General features: G+C 39.7%; 2 protein-coding genes across 2 annotated transcripts in view; both read left to right on the forward strand.

The window, feature by feature from the left end:
• The first annotated feature begins 753 nt into the window (after positions 1–753).
• Positions 754–19,449, forward strand: part of LOC101850045 (trichohyalin) — a 27,646-nt gene continuing 8,950 nt past the window's right edge. Inside the window, exons 1-5 of the mRNA XM_005110840.3 lie at positions 754–833; positions 2,261–2,457; positions 8,158–8,390; positions 10,314–10,340; positions 17,012–17,150. Coding sequence (XP_005110897.2) covers positions 2,328–2,457; positions 8,158–8,390; positions 10,314–10,340; positions 17,012–17,150 — 529 coding nt within the window. The 5' untranslated portion in view covers positions 754–833; positions 2,261–2,327. The remainder of the gene's footprint in view (positions 834–2,260; positions 2,458–8,157; positions 8,391–10,313; positions 10,341–17,011; positions 17,151–19,449) is intronic.
• LOC118478787 (tigger transposable element-derived protein 6-like) lies at positions 3,855–4,841 on the forward strand. Its single transcript, XM_035973014.1, has one exon. The coding sequence runs from the start codon at positions 3,949–3,951 to the stop codon at positions 4,744–4,746; it is 798 nt and encodes a 265-aa protein (XP_035828907.1). The 5' UTR covers positions 3,855–3,948; the 3' UTR covers positions 4,747–4,841.

The raw sequence follows: 19,449 nt of genomic DNA on the forward strand, positions 1-19,449 counted from the left end.
TTTTTGATTTAAAAAACCAACAAAAAACAACTCTGCAAAGATACGGGGAAAGCATCCCTGGAGCGTTGTCATATTTCCCACGCTCATTATAAGCAACTCAAGACCGCTCTGTTTAGCGCACCCACGCAAGATCCAGATTTGCTGAATTTGTAAAGAGACGAATTTAGTAGCCTGCAATAATAATAAAGACGTCAGCCGAAAAAGAGCCGAGAGAATCCCATCTCTCAGTGAGGTCCAGCCCTACACACCCCACTGTCCACACGGGAGAAGATCGGCCAGATCAGTCTTCGATCCACACCTCCGCAAATAATACACTCTTGTACCTGATTTTTCGACTACAAAAGGGGGTAGACCAAAACGGTATCTATTCTATAGCAAAGTTTCAGAAAGATTGGTGTTCAGATAAAGTCTGTAAGCTTCATTTAAAAATAAATAATTCAGCGATAAACAGACTAGGTATGAAAGTTATAGGCCTATATAAACGATACTTCATACAAGATTTCTTTTGGTTTCTCTTATAAGTAAAAAAAAATACAGTGCTTCAGTAACTTTAAACTAACTAACTACAAGTTTGTGAGAAATATACATTACATGTGAAAAGCTGGTTATATCTTTGAGAGTCATACATGAGTATAATACAAAATATTATGTGTACATGTACATGTATCAGGTAGGCTATGCCTCGGCCTACCTTGAAGGCACACACCTGACACTCGAGATTTATCGAGTACTTCTTTTTCGAGTGTCGCGTCCTCAGGTGCGACAACTTGATTCGTCAATCGTGAAAATGGCGTCCAAATGAGTACACACGGAAGTGACAAGGAAAGTAAAAGGTATGGAGTTGCTGAACGTTATAGGCCTATCAGTCCCAGTTGGGCTTGATGTTTAGGTAGTTTAGGTAAAAACGTAATATTTGCGTACTGAAACTGAACTAATTTATTCGACTGAAAATGAGCTAATCAAAATGTAATCTAACGACAGGATAATTTCCACGCCAGGCAAGTTTCAGGGCAAATAGGCGAATTGCTTGGCACTGAAGTTTTCGGATGCCAATACAATCCTCTCCTCCAGAGTACCCGTTTGGTGTTCTGATGCCTAAATTCTAGATCTAGATCTAGACTTTGTTAAAAACTTCAAATCCCTTTCTGTGTGGATAGTTGGTATCCTCCTAGACAAGTTGGATCAATCAGTTTCTTTTACCCTTTGCTTAGCCTCAGAGCTTGCTTATTTTTAAAACTTGTACAGCAGAGACCAGCCCTAATAAAATATAAGAGTTTAGTAAGTGATACAAATTTTATTCTATGCTAAAGTCTAGTAGATGACTTATAATTGGGGCTTTTGAGTTTATCATTGTCAAGTTTGTATGACACATTTTTGTTATCTTTTAATTTACCTTTTATGACCAACTGTCCTGATCAAGTCATTTAACCTCTAGAAATCTAGATATGTGTCTGGACTTTTTATGTATATAGTTTTTCCTTAAGTTGGAAATAAAAGTTGTTTATGTTGTTGTTGTTACCATTACCGTTCCTGTTGATTTTCTTTTTCTTTCTTTTCCATCTTGTTTTACTTTATTTTTAGCTCTTGTGTCTTTAGCTTCGAATCCACTCCGTCTTCATTATAAACTCTTTACCTCCTGAAAAGTCGACCAAAGAAACGCAGTGCACTTTACTAGATTCTAGTAAGTAGGAAGTGCTGAAAGAAAGTGTCCCAGGTCTTCCTGTTCCAGTGCCAACATCACCCCCCCCCCCCCACCCCCAATCCCTTACCCTCCAAACACCCCTTACCCCCCCCACCCATTCCATAAAAAAAAACAGTGTCGCTAACCAAAAACACCCCCCCCCCCCCCCCCCCCCACACACACACACACACACACACACACACACACATACACAGACCTCGTACACGTGGTGTACAAACACTATATTAAACTGTTCATTTTCCTTTCTAGCTCAGAAGCCCTTTTTAGAAAAAGAAGGGTGTGAAAGTGTAAGGATGGGAACACAGCAGAGCAAAATAGCCAAAAATATGTTCATGATATGATAAAGCCCTTGGGTCAACCATTAATTTGAGAGCAGAAAATTATATTGATATTAGAAGTAGAGAGTGTTTGAACTTACAATTTCTCGTATTGATATTGTTATCTTTTTGTATGATGTATATATATATTGTATTTGATTTTTTGATTTTTAACAGATAGCCTTTGACAAAGATAATTAACATTGACGGTGCCAATTCCAATGTCCTATCTTCATCACAGTGAGGAGTTTGAAGAACACAACATTAGAGAAACACGTCCAAAGACTGAACAGGGAATTTGACAGAAGATGGCGCCTTCTGGTGGTGGCTGTTGCTACCCTGTGAGGAGCAGGAGAAGCACAGTGCTGATTGTGATTCTGTTGATCTCAGCTGGTTTTATGCCATCAGGCGAATCAGCTTTGGTTGCCAGAACAGAGTGTAAGTTGCTTGTATGCTTTCAATAACCAAAAAATTAAAACCTAGGACGAAAATGATAAAAGAACCCCCTCAAAAATGTTTTTAAATTTTTTATTAAAAGATTTAAAATTAAAGAATCACATTTCAATGTAAGTCTTTGTCAAGTCACTCTATCAACTTTCTACATTTGGAGTCATAAAATGGATTTCTTGTATCCTTTTTTTTTTAGACAATGCGTTTTTCGGCATTTGCAACACAATAAAATCATATGTGCCGAAGATTAAAGGTGTTATATGAAAGCAACAAATACAAAAAAGAAAACGGAGAGATAAGGACGATAGATGCACAGGAGCACCTCTTACCACCCATTTCCTATATTCTTATTAGTTGTTCTTGAATATCTCCAATGTCAAAGATAAGTCAATTAAGTGTTTTACTGATGGATGCAGGATTCAGTTGGAAGGTTTGAAGGACAAAATTGTCCTGACAGTGGCTTGGTCCTCCAGGTAATTCTGCCTTGTCCATGACATCATAATGATATTGCTGCGTGCGTGTTTGGACAAAACCTAACTTGTTTCCCCTGTTTAGTGAAAAGTTACCGTGAGTATGTACCAAAAACCAAATTTACGAAGCAGATGTATGACAAATCTAACTGTTTCATATGAAAGCCTATGTCATCCTATGAATTTTGGTACCATTCTTTGACCTCTCTGTTAGGGTAGAGTCGGGTAACTTCGCCAGTCGGGTAACTTCGCCACCCCCGTTCACCCTCTCTTAAATAAATTGGAATAACCTATCCTCTCTATTCTAATTAGGCAAACATTTTATGCCAATGAGAAGCAGGGATCCTTGGCTTAATCTATATAACTAATCACAGCCTTTGTTACAGTTTTGACGTCACTATCGTGATGTCATACGCGTCTCTTCGTCGTCAGCTCTACAATTCGCATCCCTTTCTATGAATCTTCTTCATAGAGCTTACACATCTTAACCCTACTCATTCTGCTTTTAATTCTTATTTGACTGACTATCATCTATATTTTCTATATTCTTCCCTTGATTCCTTTTATTTAACTGCTCTATTATCTCTATGTAAAGGTCTTTAATAGTTATTTCAATCAATTTAATTATATAAATACCTTTGACTAAGGTTACCTATCGTCGGGTAAATTCGCCACGGCCGACGGGTAACTTCGCCAGTACTGTAAAGTTGCAATTATCTTGATCTTTGATCACTAACTTTGTTGTAATCTTTAACAATCATTTCTTTATTATTGTGAAATCAATAACTAACATTATTTCACAGTTTACATTTTCCTGAATTGCAAGTTTTTGTTACTAAAATTGCTGTAACCTTTACTAACACTGTTCCTTACAATTATCTTAAATTTTTGTTACTAACATACATTGTTGTAATATTTACTAGCCTAACACGTGTGTTGTAATATAACATTATTGCATTATTATTTCTAGTAATTTTGCAAAGTCTAGATCTATATCTACCCATTCACTATGCCAACACTGTCAAAAAATTTGTACGGCAAATATGACAGAGAGAATCTGGTTAAAGCCATTGATGCAGTTGCCAATGGGATGAGCTGTTCTAGGGCAGCTCGTCAATTCGGCATTCCCAGGAAGACCCTTGCCGATCATGTTTCGGGACGATCCAAGCTGGAAAGAAGAGCTGGGAGAGAGAGAAGCATCCCCGAAGCCATTGAAAACAAAATAGTAGATAAGGTCATCGCTGCTGCGGCTGCTGGATTCCCTATCACCAAGCAGCAATATTTACTGAAAGTAGGATCAGTTGTCAGCAAGCTGCACCTGAAGACCCCCTTTACAAATGGAGTTCCTGGAAAGGATTACTGGTTGCAGCTAAAGAAAAGGCGACCTGATATTGCAATTCGCACTCTGGAGAACTGCTCATCGAGCAGATTAGCTATGATGAAAAGGGACGTGGTTGACAGATATTTTGGAGATCTGCACAAGACCATAACTGAGTTGGGATTACGAGAGAAGCCAGCACAGATCTGGAACTGCGATGAAACGGGCCTCACATTCTGCCCGGATGCTTCAAAGGTTCTGGCTGCAAAAGGAGCCTGGAATGTAGTGACCAGGTGCAGTCCGTCCAAAGACAACATTACCACCTTGGTATGTGTTAACACCGCAGGTTCTGCCATGCCCCCTATGCCCCCTATGTGCGTCGTCAAGGGAAAAACGAACAGGGGTGCAATGGTTTCAGCAAGTTTTCCTCCCCAACTGCGGAGACTCAAGGCCTCAATTGTTGATCCTAGACTCACACCACAGCCATGAGGTCCTGGAACTTCTCGAGATGGCGAAGGAACAGTTGGTCCATGTTTTGGCTCTCCCCCCTCACACCACACATATGCTCCAACCTCTGGACCGGGTGGTATTTAAACCATTTAAGACAGCCTACAGACGCCACTGCACAGAATTTTTAACTGCCAATCTAGGGAAAATCATAAATAAAGTGACATGGCCAAGCCTTCTTTCCAAAACCTGGATGTCAACTTTGAAGCCAGAGTTGATACAAAAGGATTTTGAATCCACCCTGTAGATAGGACAAGAATACCTGAATCGGCTTTCTTGCCAGGAGATGCTTATAGGGCTGCAGTTGCAACAGCATCATTGTCATCAACAGAATCTGAACCTGCAGTTGCAACAGCATCATCGTCATCAACAGAATCTGAACCTGATCTGAACCTGCAGCAACGCCAACACCATGTCCCATGGAAGTGGAAGAGCAAACTATTGATGATGTTGGGGACGTCTTGACGATATCAATGGATGAAATAGGAAATCTTGATTTCTTCAACTTCACCGTTAACGTCGAAGGAGAAGATGTCCACATTGATGATATTGTCAATGAATCATCACCAACCGTCACCGACACTCAGCCAGAAACCAACCCAACTCAACTCCCGGAGGCAAACTACTGGAACCAAACCGTGAATGAAATTTTTGGCATTGCTTCCCAGTCCCCAGGAAACACAACCACTCGGAAATCAAGAGCGATTCCATCGCACAGACTATTAACATCTGAACAGGTGCTCCAGGAGAAACGAGAGGCAGCAGAAAAAAAGGAAAGGAAAGAAAAAGAAAAGAGAGAGAGGAAGGAGAAAGCACTTCAGAAGAAGATTGAAAAGGCTACTAAAAATGCTGATAAATAGACAGATTAGCCTATCTGATGATGATGTTAAGAAAATATTCTTATTTTGTGATCTCCTGTATCTAAGGGCTTAAAAAATTGTTCCATTCTTATTTGACTTAATAAAAAAACCAAAAAACCCCCACAAAAACCCCCCCAAAAAACAACAACCAGGAAACAAATGAAAAAGCAACACAAAAACAAGAGATAAAATGGCATTAAGGGGTGGCGAATTTACCCGATCGGGGTGGCGAATTTACCCGATCGGGGTGGCGAATTTACCCCCAGGCTGGCGAATTTACCGGCCATGACCTACCCTAATAAAAAATGCGATATCTTTACAGTACGAAGGCAAAGCGTTTAAAAGGAAGGCAGAGGGGGCATTTTGATTGGCCAATATAAGGCCTATGTGTGTTTCGTCCGTGTCAAATGAATTGACTGCATCACACAGAGATTCTTCACCGTCAGTGAGCGAAGGTGGCGAAGTTACCCGACTCTACCCTACTTTCAATGAAAATTGCAGCCATTTTAATTAAATCAAAATATTGAAAAAAAAATTATGCTAATTGAAATTGGCTGAACCCCATTTTTGACAGATAGTTAAACAGTACATTGGAGTCCACTTATAACGAGTACTGAAAAAGCAAGAAGTCTGTTATAAAGGCACTATTCTAAAACCCCGTTTTTTCCCTTCCTTTACCTTTGTAAATAGAATACGGCTCACGGCATCACTTTTTGCCCGATTCTGTTACCTTTAGTTAACGTGACTCGGCAGCCCGCCGGAGCTCCCCGGCTCGGGGTCACAGGGTTAATGAGCCCTGAAGCGACTTTGCCGGTGTCGGTTAGGAAGTTCGCATTTTTTACTATGTTTAAAACGATAACTTCTTCCCCATCCCACACAGCAAACCATTAGGCGGATGTACTAAAAGCTCAATGTGTTCTAGACAAGTGTTTGTAGAGTACCTAATTTGTCACATTTTAGTTACAAACTTATGAATAAATGACTGTTAATTAAAAAAAGGGCATGACAGATTTGTCCAAAATCTGTGTTAAACTGACTATGAATATCATGTCTTTTACCATGGGAAATCTTAAATCTGCGCGAGTAGTAATAGTCAAGTTATAAGAGAAGAAAGATGCATATCTGCATTTTTTAATTAAAGACGATCAGCGTTAGCTCTCAAAAATGCAGATTTTTCATTACTTCAACAGTAACTCGGAGCCCTGTCCCAGCTGGCACTTACACTGTCACCCACATCAAACAGTTCGGCTATATACTGTAGTGAAGAGTACTGAGGCTCCCCATGTCAGGGTCATATACATACTTTCAGAGTTTCTCAGAACAGTCAGTAAAAAATAATCCCAAGTTGACCACTTAATTCCAGTAGAAAATGAACTGATCTCTCTGTTGACACCTTTTGTGAGCTGGTGTTTTACATATTTTATGGAGAAAAAAAATGATCTTTGAAAACTTGAACACTCTCTTCAAAGGATTCTTTTTAAACCCCAAAGGCTGATGATATATACCACTGGATATGTCATTCAAAGCTCTATAGCTCTCTGCCAGTGAAAAGAGGATATTCAATCATTAATCATTATCCAGCTCCAGATACACAAACATACAAAAACACACCATTCTAATGAGGAAAAGCTGAACTTTTTTGTGGTGTACAACATTTGGTGTTTTACAGTGATAGAACAAGGAAACGGTGATCTGGATTACTACCTTACACCGATTTCACCTGAAGTACCCTCTAGAAGGCCACAGGTTGGCTTACCCAGTGTTCAAACTACCTACTATGAGTCAATAGAAGATACCGCTTTTCCAGACTTAGTTCTATAATGCCCTGAATAAGGCAAAAATCGTCTTCCTTTGAGATATTTTTTTATTCCTACGATTTGCTTTTCATTCGGGTAACTAGGTCTTTTATGTAAAAAGTAGGAGACAAACTGAAGTTGTACTGAAATTAACTGAAAAATAGCAGGCAAGTTAGATGTGTATGTATGGAAATGAAATGATTCATAGTTTAATAGATTTTCTCCCACTGAACCATAGTGAATGAGGATAGAAATCTAATGTATTTGATCACCTTTGCACTGTGGTTAAAAGGATTTTAAAAATATTTTTTACAGTGAGTATATTATTTTGAAATAAATGGGAGGTCTGACTAAATAAAAAGTGGGAGGTCTAATTAATTAAAAAGTGGGAAATACATTTTTTGGGGAGAAATTTCTGGAGTGCGGAGAAGTATGCAATGTTCCTTTTCTTCAGAGGAAGGGTTGCCTTGCTGCTGTGTCTTCATGTCATCCTTTTGGTATCTTTTAAATTCATATTTCTTTTGTACTATGAGCTCTAGATCTGAAATTCTAACTACACCACAGTGTCATTTCTTATATATGAGGAGAAAAACAAAACAAAATCAAAGCTGCAAAAGAGCCTATTCAAAACTAATTGTTTCCAGCTTGTTTGTAGTGCGGGCCATTCTCAAAATTAGTCAAATGTTTTTGAGTTTTAAAAAAATAAATAAAAAATATATATATATTTATCTTCACAGATGCAATGGATCAGCGTTATGATTGTGTTAGCAATGGCATACAAGACGTGCCAAGGGGTCAAACAACATACTTACGAGGCCGCAGTGGGAGTGGAACAGGAGGTACAGAGCTCAACTGTTTGCTGCAGTTCGCACCCCAGACCAAAGGCGACACCTTGAGAGTGTGGTTTGAACCTGGAGCTTTTATGGATGACTGCAAAGTTGAATTACAAGTGGAGTTGAGCAATGCAGGGGTGAGTGGAGATTTGCATTTGGGTTTTTCTTTCTCTTCATATATAATAGCTTTTCATTATATTTGTGTTCTGTAAAATCTTTCCCATAGTCTAAGTAGTTGACTTTCATTGCTGTCTCTACATCTTCGTCTAAATAAGTGTTGGTAATTATGTTAGTTTTTTTCTATTGGGTTTCAAGAACCCTTACCATTCAGGCATCCACTTTCCACAGTGATACTTATGATAATTTCAAATTTCTGTAATTATTAAATAAAAGCTACTCAGAAATCAGCATGTACCATCCTGAAAGGCAGTGGAGATGACTGAATTTCAAGTGCTTCCTATTTGTAAATTCAACTTCATGTTGGGTTGTGAAGTCTGCTGTCTACTGCTGTTGGTTCCTGACGCCTGGCAGGGGAGCAAAGAAAAAGAAAACTTTTTACAAGTACTGCTATTCTCAACTGTAGGTAGTGTAAACTTTGGTGATATCATAGCCTGGCTTTTATTTATAGTTTATTTGTTTATTAGTTATTAGCTTTTGCTTGGTAACACTAACCAATATACTATAAAGCTCTGCATGTATATTATCATAACAAACGTTATTCATATCCACACACACGCACACGCACACACGCACACACACATATGTACATGTCTATCTATCTATCTATCTATCTATCTATCTAAATATCTATCTATCTATCTATTTTATACAGATACAGTAGTCTCCGCCTTAGATCTTACCGCTTACGATCCCGGTTCGCTTAAGATCCGGCTGTTTTAAGAAAACAGAATTTTTACAATACAAAAATCACCCCTAAGATCCCACTCTGATCCACTCTGAAGGTCTACATTCAGCTAAGATCCCGCATTTCTGATCATGATTTACGGAACAAGCACCCGGGCGGGCACAGCCAATCAACCAAGAGTGAAAAGTTGAGATCAATGAACTGCCCGTCGCATCAAAGATCAGCCACTCTCGTGAATGTGATCACATATGCGTTGTAAAACTCGATGAAACGGTACAATGTTTGCCCCAGACAGGATCACAGCGGGGTTTGAAACCTACACGTTTGTTTTCCCTGAACATTGCACTCGTACCTGAGTTTTCCACCTACAAAACTTACATCACTTCACTCCAGGCGGAATCACATCGTGCTGAGAACTCTTCATTGACCATTGCTGCAGTTTTCTCTATTCCTGAGTTTGCGAGACTGACTGAATTTTAATTTGTGTGGTCACAACGTAATGGTGGGTAACGACAAAGGCGAGGGAACTTGGTTAGAGAAGGAAAGCTATACATTTTCGACAGGTGAAGGGGAGGATAGGTCATCAAGGTAAACCACTCTTTGCTCGCCATATGTCATAAACCCACCCAGGGGTCACGTCAGTTCATTTTAGAGTGGAGGGAGACCATTTTACCGATTATGAGCCTTATCATGGGTCACCATAAATTCTTCCCTGGGTTCGTCAGCTAAGATGCTATTTTGCCTAAGATCCCGCATATTCCTTGCTTCCGAGCTCCGAGATCTTAGGCGGAGACTACTGTATAATATATATATTTATATGCATGTATAACAAATGCCTGCATGTTAAGCTAAGCTGTTTTAATTAGGGATGCTGTGGTCTAAAGGCCAGTTTCTCTTGGTATTGTCATATCATATGATGTGAGTTACTTTCCACTTGACTACAAGTGGCTTCAGAATGTATTACATAATGGAATAAAAGATAAGGAGGAAGTGGGGGGGGGGGGCAATGGTGTAAAGGAATGACCATTCTGAATCTTGCCAAGCTACTAGAGGTATTTCAAGGGAAAGAGTGAAAAAAGATGAATGTTTGTATTTTCTTTTCATCTTGCGGCTGTAGTTTAGTTCTGCCACAACTTTGACTCCTCAAGACAGTTGAGTAAGTCCTATAAATATGTCTCACATTTTTATTATGCAGCCAGTTCGCAATCGTAAAGTGTATGGGGTGAGTGGCCTTTTCTGACTCACAAACTCTCCTGTGTGTTTATGTCGGCTATTCCATTTGTCTATTATTTTCACCCAAAGTGTGCATGCTGAGAGACAAGTCAGTAATACCAATAATAATTGTTGTATGTTCCAGTGTTACTAGTGTTTAAGAAGTGTTTTTTTCTTATCTAACTTCATGCTTATGTGTCTTATTTCCTTGCATGTTTTGAACTTGTCGTGTCACCCCCAAGGATTAAAGTGCTAATTCCCGAGTTGCTGTAAATATTTTATAATGTGCATATAAATGGGCTGTGTTGAAGTAGTCAGTTTCACTGAAAAGAAAATGTCAGACATTAATGTGTACCAGTAAAGATGAATGATTTGGATAAATTGATTTTTAAGACATCTATTTTAGTATTGATACTAGAACATTCTCAAATTTGTAATCATTAAAAAAAATTTCGTGGCTTCTTAATTAGCCTTAAAATAACAGGGTCACTTGTTTTTGAGATGATCAGTATGACTCAAGATCCTACTCTTACACACACTGAACTAAAGAGATGCATTTTTATATTCGTGATTAAAATTTTTCTGTCATTTGTGGTATATATGAATGAAGAACAATTTTAACTTTCTGAGGGTGACAGTAACAAGATTTAGGAGTCCTGAGACATCTTGTCTTATATTCTGTCAGTGGGAATGTCTTCAAATCTGTAGTCTGTGTAAGTAATATGAGATAAGATAACATTTAATTGATCTTCACAAAGAGAAATTTGCTGCGGCATGGTTAACACACACGCACACACATGCACACACACTTATACCCAGTCATATGAATAGTCAGTGGATGAAACATACAGAAGTTATTTTTGCATAGATAATGACTGAATAGCCTGTCATTATGATGGGTTGAACTTAGTTTTTATACCTGTTTTTTATTTATTTTTTTTATTTTGTCATTTTCTGTTGTAAAGCTGTGCTTTTTTCTACTTTGTCAATTTTTTTAAAAACTTTGTATGTTTTATTGTTTGATTTTTATATAAATAACTACTTTCTGTTAACTGAAAACAGCCGTGCAGTCCCGGCATTGAAAAGAATAGGACTGACGTGGTGCTAGCGTGTCGTACGAGGCGACTAAATGACGAAACCCGGTAGTGACTCCCGAAACAGAGTCATCCTGCCTCCAGGTCGGGGGTTGAGTCACGAGGCTAACAACCTCTCTCATAAAAAGTACTTGTTACAGAAACACATACAAGCAAAAACCATTATCTCTGCTTGGCTAGTCGTGGATTTTCTCCGAACGGAGAGTTAATGATGCGAAGTAGTGAAAGCCGAAAGGAAGCTGCTGGGCAGAAGCCTCCACCATCATCCAAGTCCAAGTCTCTCCGGATTGGATCGTGGAATGTTAGGACCCTTTATGAGGCTGGAAAAACTGAAAAGGTCCTCCAAGAAATGCACCGATACCACCTACACATACTGGAAATCAGCGAGACCCACTTGAACCAGTCTGGACAGAAGCGAATGAAAGAGGGGGAGCTTTTCATTTATTCAGGAAATGACAGTGATGGACCACACAGGGAAGGAGTAGGGATGATCATAGCCAAAACAGCGCAAAAGACATTTAGGGGCTGGGAAGCGCACGGTCCAAGAATCATCATGGCCTCATTTGGAACTAAGAAAGAACTCAAGGAAAGGAATAGTAGGGAGAAGGTCATAAACATGAACATTGTACAAGTGTATGCCCCAACCAATGATGCAGAAGTGGAGAATAAAGATGACTTCTACAATCACCTACAGAGTGTGATCGACAAACTTCCAGGTAAGGACATCAACATTGTCATGGGAGATCTAAATGCAAAGGTAGGTTCGGACAATAGTCACAACGAGGAAACCATGGGCAGACACGGATTAGGAGAGGCAAATGACAACGGAGAAAGATTCCAAAACTTCTGTGCATTCAACAACTTGGTTATTGGAGGAACAATCTTCCCTCATAAAAGAATTCATAAGGCCACTTGGGTCTCCCCGGATGGAACAACGGAAAACCAGATTGATCATTATTGCATTTCCTGAAAGTTTAGACGCTCACTGGAGGACGTCCGAGTCTTACGAGGAGCAGACGTCGCATCAGATCACCATTTGATCCTTGGAAAGATGAAACTGAAACTGAGAAGGTTTGCACAAATCACAACTGGAAGTCGCCGAAAGTATGAAGTGAGCCTTCTGAAAGATCCAGTAAAGAAGAATGAATTCAAGTTGGAACTGAAGAACAGATTCCAAGCCCTTCAAGATCTGAATGACTGTGAAGTAAACGAACACTGGGACAAGATAAAAGAGGCAGTAAATGCAACCTGCCAGAGCATCCTAGGACCCAAAGTCAACACCAGGAATGAATGGATTTCACAGGACTCTCTAGACAAAATCAAAAGAAGAAAAGAGCTGAAGACCCAAGTCAGCAACAGTCGTACCCGAACTGAGAAACTTGCTGCACAACAAGAGTACGCTGAAGTAAACCGGGAGGTAAAGAATTCCATCAAGAAGGACAGGAATACCTACCTGAATGTCCTGGCCGAAAAGGCAGATAAAGCAGCAACAGACGGGCACTTGCGGATTGTACATCAGACAACAAAGACTCTTTCAGGTAGGTTCAGCAAGCCCACTCTACCAGTGAAAGACAAAGAGGGAAAGACAATCTTCAACCCAGAGGGGCAACTGAACCGATGAAGAGAACACTTTGATCAACTGTTGAACAGACCACCTCCAGAAAACCAACCAGAAATTCTTCCAGCCCGAAATGATCTCCCAATCGCTACGGAACCACCTTCAAGAGAGGAAATTGCTGCAGCTATAACAGCACTGAAGTTCCACAAGGCAGCTGGTCCGGACCATATACCACCGGAAGCCTTAAGGCAGACAAAGACACATCAGTGGAAATTTTCTATGCTCTATTCGAAAAGGTTTGGCAAGAAGAGGAAATACCGTCAGACTGGAAGGAAGGCCACCTAATCAAGCTGCCAAAGAAGGGAGACCTCAGCAATTGTAACAGCTACAGAGGCATAACACTCTTGTCCATACCTGGGAAAGTCTTTAATAGGATACTCCTGGAGAGAATCAAGCTGGCAACAGATGAGAAGCTCAGAGGAAACTAGGCAGGATTCCACAAGAACCGATCATGTGTGGACCAGATCGCTACCTTGCACATCATTGCTGAGCAATTGCTTGAATGGAATTCACCACTAGTGGTCAACTTCATTGATTATGAAAAGGCATTTGACAGCGTGGACAGGGAAACTCTGTGGAAACTCATGCGGCATTACGGAATACCTGACAAAATCGTCAAGCTATGATGGAACAAACTGCCAAGTCTTCCACGAAGGACAACTCTCAGAACCATTCCAGGTGCAGACAGGAGTGCGACAAAGATGCCTGCTCTCACCTTTTCTCTTCATACTTGCAATTGACTGGATCATGCAGGAAGCCACCAGAGGCAAGCGAAATGGAATACAGTGGATCCCTTGGCAGCAGCTGGACGACTTGGACTTCGCCGACGACCTTGCACTGCTCTCTCACACACATACTCAGATGCAAGAAAAGACCAAGGAACTCAACAGCCTATCAAGGAGTGTTGGCCTACGTATTCACCCGGGCAAGTCGAAAGTATTGAAGCTAGGTAAAGTGTCAAGCCCTGCTGTGACAGTGGAAGACCATCCCCTAGAAGAAGTGGACTCCTTTACCTAGGAAGTGTCATCGATGGTAAAGGTGGAACTGAGGCAGATATAAAAGCAAGAACCGCCAAGGCAAAGTCAGCTTTCAAGCAATTATCAAATGTCTGGAAAGCAAGCAACATCTCACTGCACATCAAGATTCGACTCTTTAATTCCAATGTCAAGTCTGTGCTCCTCTACAGCTGCGAAACTTGGAAGACAACAAAGACAGTGCTGAATAAAGTCCAGACTTTCATCAACAAGATGTACATGTATGAGGAGTATCCTAAGAATTTAGTGGCAGGATAGAATAAGAAATGAAGAGCTATGAGATAGGACAGGACAAAAGGATATAGAAGTAGAAATAGGACTAAGAAAGTGGTGTTGGATGGGACACACCTTCAGAAAGCCCAGCGGAAACATCGCAAGACAGTCACTGCAATGGAACCCACAGGGAGCACGAGGCAGGGGTAGGCCACGGGAAACATGGAGGAGAAGTGTGGAAAGGGACATGAAGGAGATGAAGCTCACTTGGAACGAGCTAGGAAGGATGGCCCAAGATAGAGAGAATTGGAAGGAGCTTGTATGTGCCTATACCCTGCCAGGGGTGAAAGGCATTGATGATGATTAACTGAAAAAGTCAATTAACAAAGCAAAATAAAGAATAGGCCTACATTGTAAAATAAATTATACTATTTTGCGGAGAAAAGGTTAAGCGAACAAAGTAAGGAATGGATTGGGTGGGGAGGCTTTGGGCGAGGGGTGTCAGTACATCAACTTGTGGGGTATGTTGACACAGACACTGTTCAGTACAGTAGTATACGCCAATGACCACAACAGGGTCAATGTCATATTTGTAGGTGCATGTGTGACTGTGTGAAAGGAGGGGGGGGGGGTGTTGTCAAGGCTGATCAATATCCATTTAATGTCTTGGAATTCTCCACGGTTAATTTATAATAAAACCAGAAAAATATTGGATAGCCAACTATGCATTTTTCTTCTTGCACAATTTGCCATTTTGCTGTATTTTGTGCAAAATGGAAAGTACAAAAGTAATTTTTTTTTAAAAGGAGGAGAGAATTGAAATAATTCATCAAGGATACACTTGTCACATATTTTTTTACATTTTGTCCTTCAGCTCGTTTTGTGATGCTTTTCTTTTTAATTGCTCTTTATTTGTGAGGAGTGCTGACAAAATGAGTGACTTCTCTAATTTTTGCCTTATAGGCATAGATTTGTCAAATTTTCAGGTCGAGTCGATACAATTTAATATAAAATGATAAAAGACATGTATTACTTGAAGAAAATAGCATCAGTTGAAAATCTACAAAATCAACCCTTCTGTCGATGTTTGGGCTGACATCTCCATTCATGTATTGCAGCAAGTAACTCATTTTGTCAACATGCCTAACATTTACTTTGCTTGTTAAACACCCAAGAACTTCTCTGCAATATCCCAAGCATTTCACTTACCTATGCACTCAATGCTTCCTTCAATTTTTTTTGTGCTCTTTTAATATATATATTCTTGAGTAGCTGCATAGTTTTAGATAGAAACGAACTCATCGGTCATTCCTGAATTATGCTGTTCAATTGGCCTGTTGTTTTGGAGGTTGTATATTTATTATTTATTCCTTTAGGATTTCAGACATCTTTTAATTGTGAGTCACTTTGAATACCATAATGAACAGACCTTATATAGTTAAGCATTTTCTTGCCTTTAGAGCAGTGGTGACTGGGAAGTGCACGAGTCCAACCTCTTATTTGTTGTCTTTTCATTATTATTACGACCCATTCCCTCAGATAATGTATGTTGTTGCAGAGTATGAAGAAGTATCTTTATTTTTTCTCTACTTTCCTCCCCTAACTAAAGATTTAGCAAGTGTCCCTAAAACCAACCTAGCATATCTGTGGGTGGTTGATAGGGGACTTCATTCCAGATACAGATCAGTCGGAAGCCAATGGTAGATTTGCAAAGAGAGTTGATGAGAACTCTCATGGCATAAGTGTTTCACAGAGCGTTTCAAATGCACAAAGAAGAAACCATCTTGGCAATCGCAGGTGGCATAAATTCTGCCAAAGCCACCCCTGCCTCGTGGCTAGTATTTGGAATGAAAAAGGTTAGCAGAGGTCCGAAGAATGTATATAGACTGGCAGTACGCAATCAGAAATCACTGCTGTAATTTCTGTAGAAACAGGGAAAAACCAAAATAATTTGTCAAATAAAAGCAGTGTAAGTAAAAGAAGTTAAGTTTAGAGAATCATTGTAATGAAGACAAAGATAAGAGTTTTAAAGAGCTATTGTGTGGTCAACTCTTATATACGGTTACAAATGCTGAACAATTACTAAAATTGTGAAAATAGACTAGAAGCGACAGAAAAATGGTTTGTTAAAAGACTTAAGAATTTCAAGAAATGAAAAGAAGTCAAATGAGACAGTGCTGAAAGAAGACGGTGTGGGACTATCACAAATAAAAACAATTAGGAAGAGACAAATGCAGTTTGTTTCATACTCGAACATATAGCTCCCTCTGGAAGACAGGAGGGAATTGAGGCAGAGGTAAACCAAGAATACCCAGTGTGGAGAGCTTGGACAGATAGTGACAGGAAAAGACCCTGAAAACATAGATTTTTTTGAGAACGTCCAAGTATAGAAATAAGTGGTGAACCATGGTCAGTGATGATGTTTCAAGTCTGGCACTGTGGGTGGTTGGTGGGTGCTCTGGTGTGGTTTGCTCCTTCTGTCTTATCAAACAGCTATCGTCCTTGTCTGTCCTCCTCCTTTTTTTTTTTTTGCTTGTTACTCTTTTGTAACACCTCTAATCTCTGCCCGTATATATGACCTTATTGTGCTGCAAGTGCTGTGAAACATTTACTAATATAAACCCAACCTGGCATTTGAGAGGGTTCTATCCCTCTCCACTTACATCCCTCCGATATTTTACTTTGATTTTGATTTTGGTCTTTTTTTTTGTTGCTTTCACAGGGCTACAGTTATGGCTGTTTGAGCCAGTCAGTTCCAGACGAGCTGAAGGCTGATAATGGAGTTGCCAGGGTTCAACTGAGGCGAGAAAATTTCGACAACGTCAACTACAACTTCAGATTAGCTATAAGGGCACAGCGCTGTAAGAATATACTAGAAGCATTCATGTGTTTGTGGGTGTGTGGATGAGAGGGAGTGTATGTGAGCTCATGACTCAATAGTCTTTATCATATGCACAGTATATCCCATGAAAAATCAGGGACTTAACAGCCATGACAGGCTAGTTTTCTAAACAATAAGCCTTAAATCTATTGCACTGGGTTTGTTTTTTTTAATTAAAGGTTGGAAGGCGTCTCTTATGGTACCTATGTCTTCCAATTCATTTGCTGTTTCTGTCAGTTATCTATATATGCCAAACAAATAGCGGCGCTGCCCCCCCCTCCCCCCACAGTGCCACCGACCGAAGTGTCTTTAGGCCATTCCGGAATGGGGGGACATTAATTTGTTCTTATGCACAGTAGAATTGTAAATGGGCTGATTCAACAATGTCATGCTCATAACTGTGCTTGAACTGCAACAGGAATTGCTGCTTTTTCTTTCCTAATCCTTACTATCGTCATTTTTACTCTACTTTTTTTGTATGTTTGTCACACTCTTGTGACCCGCTATTTCCGGGGTGCTTTGATAATCGAAGCAGACTTTGTGCTGTTGAAGCTAGAGAGGTGAGCAGAGTAAGCCTGATTCCCTGTAAGAACTTCTCTGTTGACAACCACCCCTTGGCACTCATATAACCTTATGCAGTTGCAAGCGCCCTAAAACCTCTACTAAAGCGGAAAAAAAAACCCAACAACTTATGGCCATTTTTTACCTTTGTTGTTTGAATGTTCTAACTTTTACTTTCAACAGACAAATGTATAATACACTCTCTGTCCAAACATCTGGGGGGGTTTTTCATCCTAACTTTGTTTGCTGAAACCTATACTGATTTCGTAATCACTAAGCTCATTCATTATTTATGGATGCTATCCTTACCACGACTGTAGAGCATTGCTCCAAATCTGAGTTAATTTTGACATTACAAGCTTCTAGTCCAGGTATGGTCGTAATTCATTTTTGTTTCTTTTTTTACTGTATGAGGAACACTTGTTTTGCCTTTGAAACAGCGCATTGGGTGCATAGTAGGGAGTATTTTCCATTTTTGCACAAAATACTTACAGCATAAATAGCAAATTGTGCAAGAAGAAAAATGTATAGTAGGCTATTCAACATTTTTCTGGTTTTATTATAAATTAACCATGGAGAATTCCAGGACATTAAATTGAAATTGATCAGCCTTGACAACCCCCCCCCCCCCTCCTTCCACACTACACCTACTAATATGACATTGACCCTGTTGTGGTCATTGGCGTATACTACTCTGCCGTAAGCTGACAAAACGCCTTTTTTGTTCAGAGCAGTTTCGAGAAATCAACGATTTTCGTGTTGTTTTTTTTACAATATGTCAACTACTTTGCACAGTACATCACAGTTTGAACTCACATTCTTATCAGAATGTCATTCCCTATATACAACATAAATTTTGTTGATTTTCTTTGAGAAATATACAAATAATCACGAAAAAAAGGCGTTTTGTCAGCTTTGCCTTGCACAAGGCGTTTTAACAAGAACGCCTTTTTTTAGATGTTCGCTGACAAAACGCCTTTTTTTACAGTCGGTGGCAGAAAAAAAGGCGTTTTGTGAGCTTTGCCTTAAACAAGGCGTTTTAACAAGAATGCCTTTTTTTTTTTTTACGTTCGCTGACAGAGCGCCTATTTTGTAGTCGCTGGCACAAAAAAAAAAAAAAGACGTTGTGTCAGCGAACTCTTTAGAAATGTATTTAGCCGTACGCCTTATGGATAAGTCAGAATTGGGAGACGGGAGATGGGGCACAGATTCCTTTTGAAGTTTGCAGCCGCGAGGGATTAAACTATGAGGGTAGAAATTTAGATTTATCGAGGTAAAAACTGATTTTATTTTCGGAATCAGTGTATCAAAATTTTATAAGAAAAGTCGGTCGCATCTAACCTGATTTGATGCCATAAATATAAAATTAAGCAAATTTTATTTTCGAATTGTCACGTAGATTCTATGCAGGTCAGCCACTGTGTTATGCATTTGACGTCAAAGCTGACAGGCCTAGATCTAATAAACAAAACTTAAACACTGACTGGACAAGTTATAGGCAATGCTATTTAAACTGGACAGCACGGCACCATGCCCATGGTTCTCGAGTAAGGTTAGGGGTCATTGTGACGTCAAAGAGGTCATCCTGTCCGGAGTCTTGTCCTCTGAGGTTTATTAGTTTAAACTGCTTCATATAACATCTAGAACTCTTCACAAGGATGAAAGTTAAAAATAAATCGACCATTTCTCTCGTCCTCCCCCACCCCTCCCTTTCTCCC

This window comes from Aplysia californica, unplaced genomic scaffold (genome assembly GCF_000002075.1).
Source record: "Aplysia californica isolate F4 #8 unplaced genomic scaffold, AplCal3.0 scaffold00953, whole genome shotgun sequence".
NCBI classification, from domain to species: Eukaryota; Metazoa; Mollusca; class Gastropoda; order Aplysiida; family Aplysiidae; genus Aplysia; species Aplysia californica.

Coding starts and splice junctions, on each gene's coding strand:
- LOC118478787 (XM_035973014.1), top strand. CDS start 3,949: ATGCCAACACTGTCAAAAAATTTGTACGGCAAATATGACAGAGAGAAT.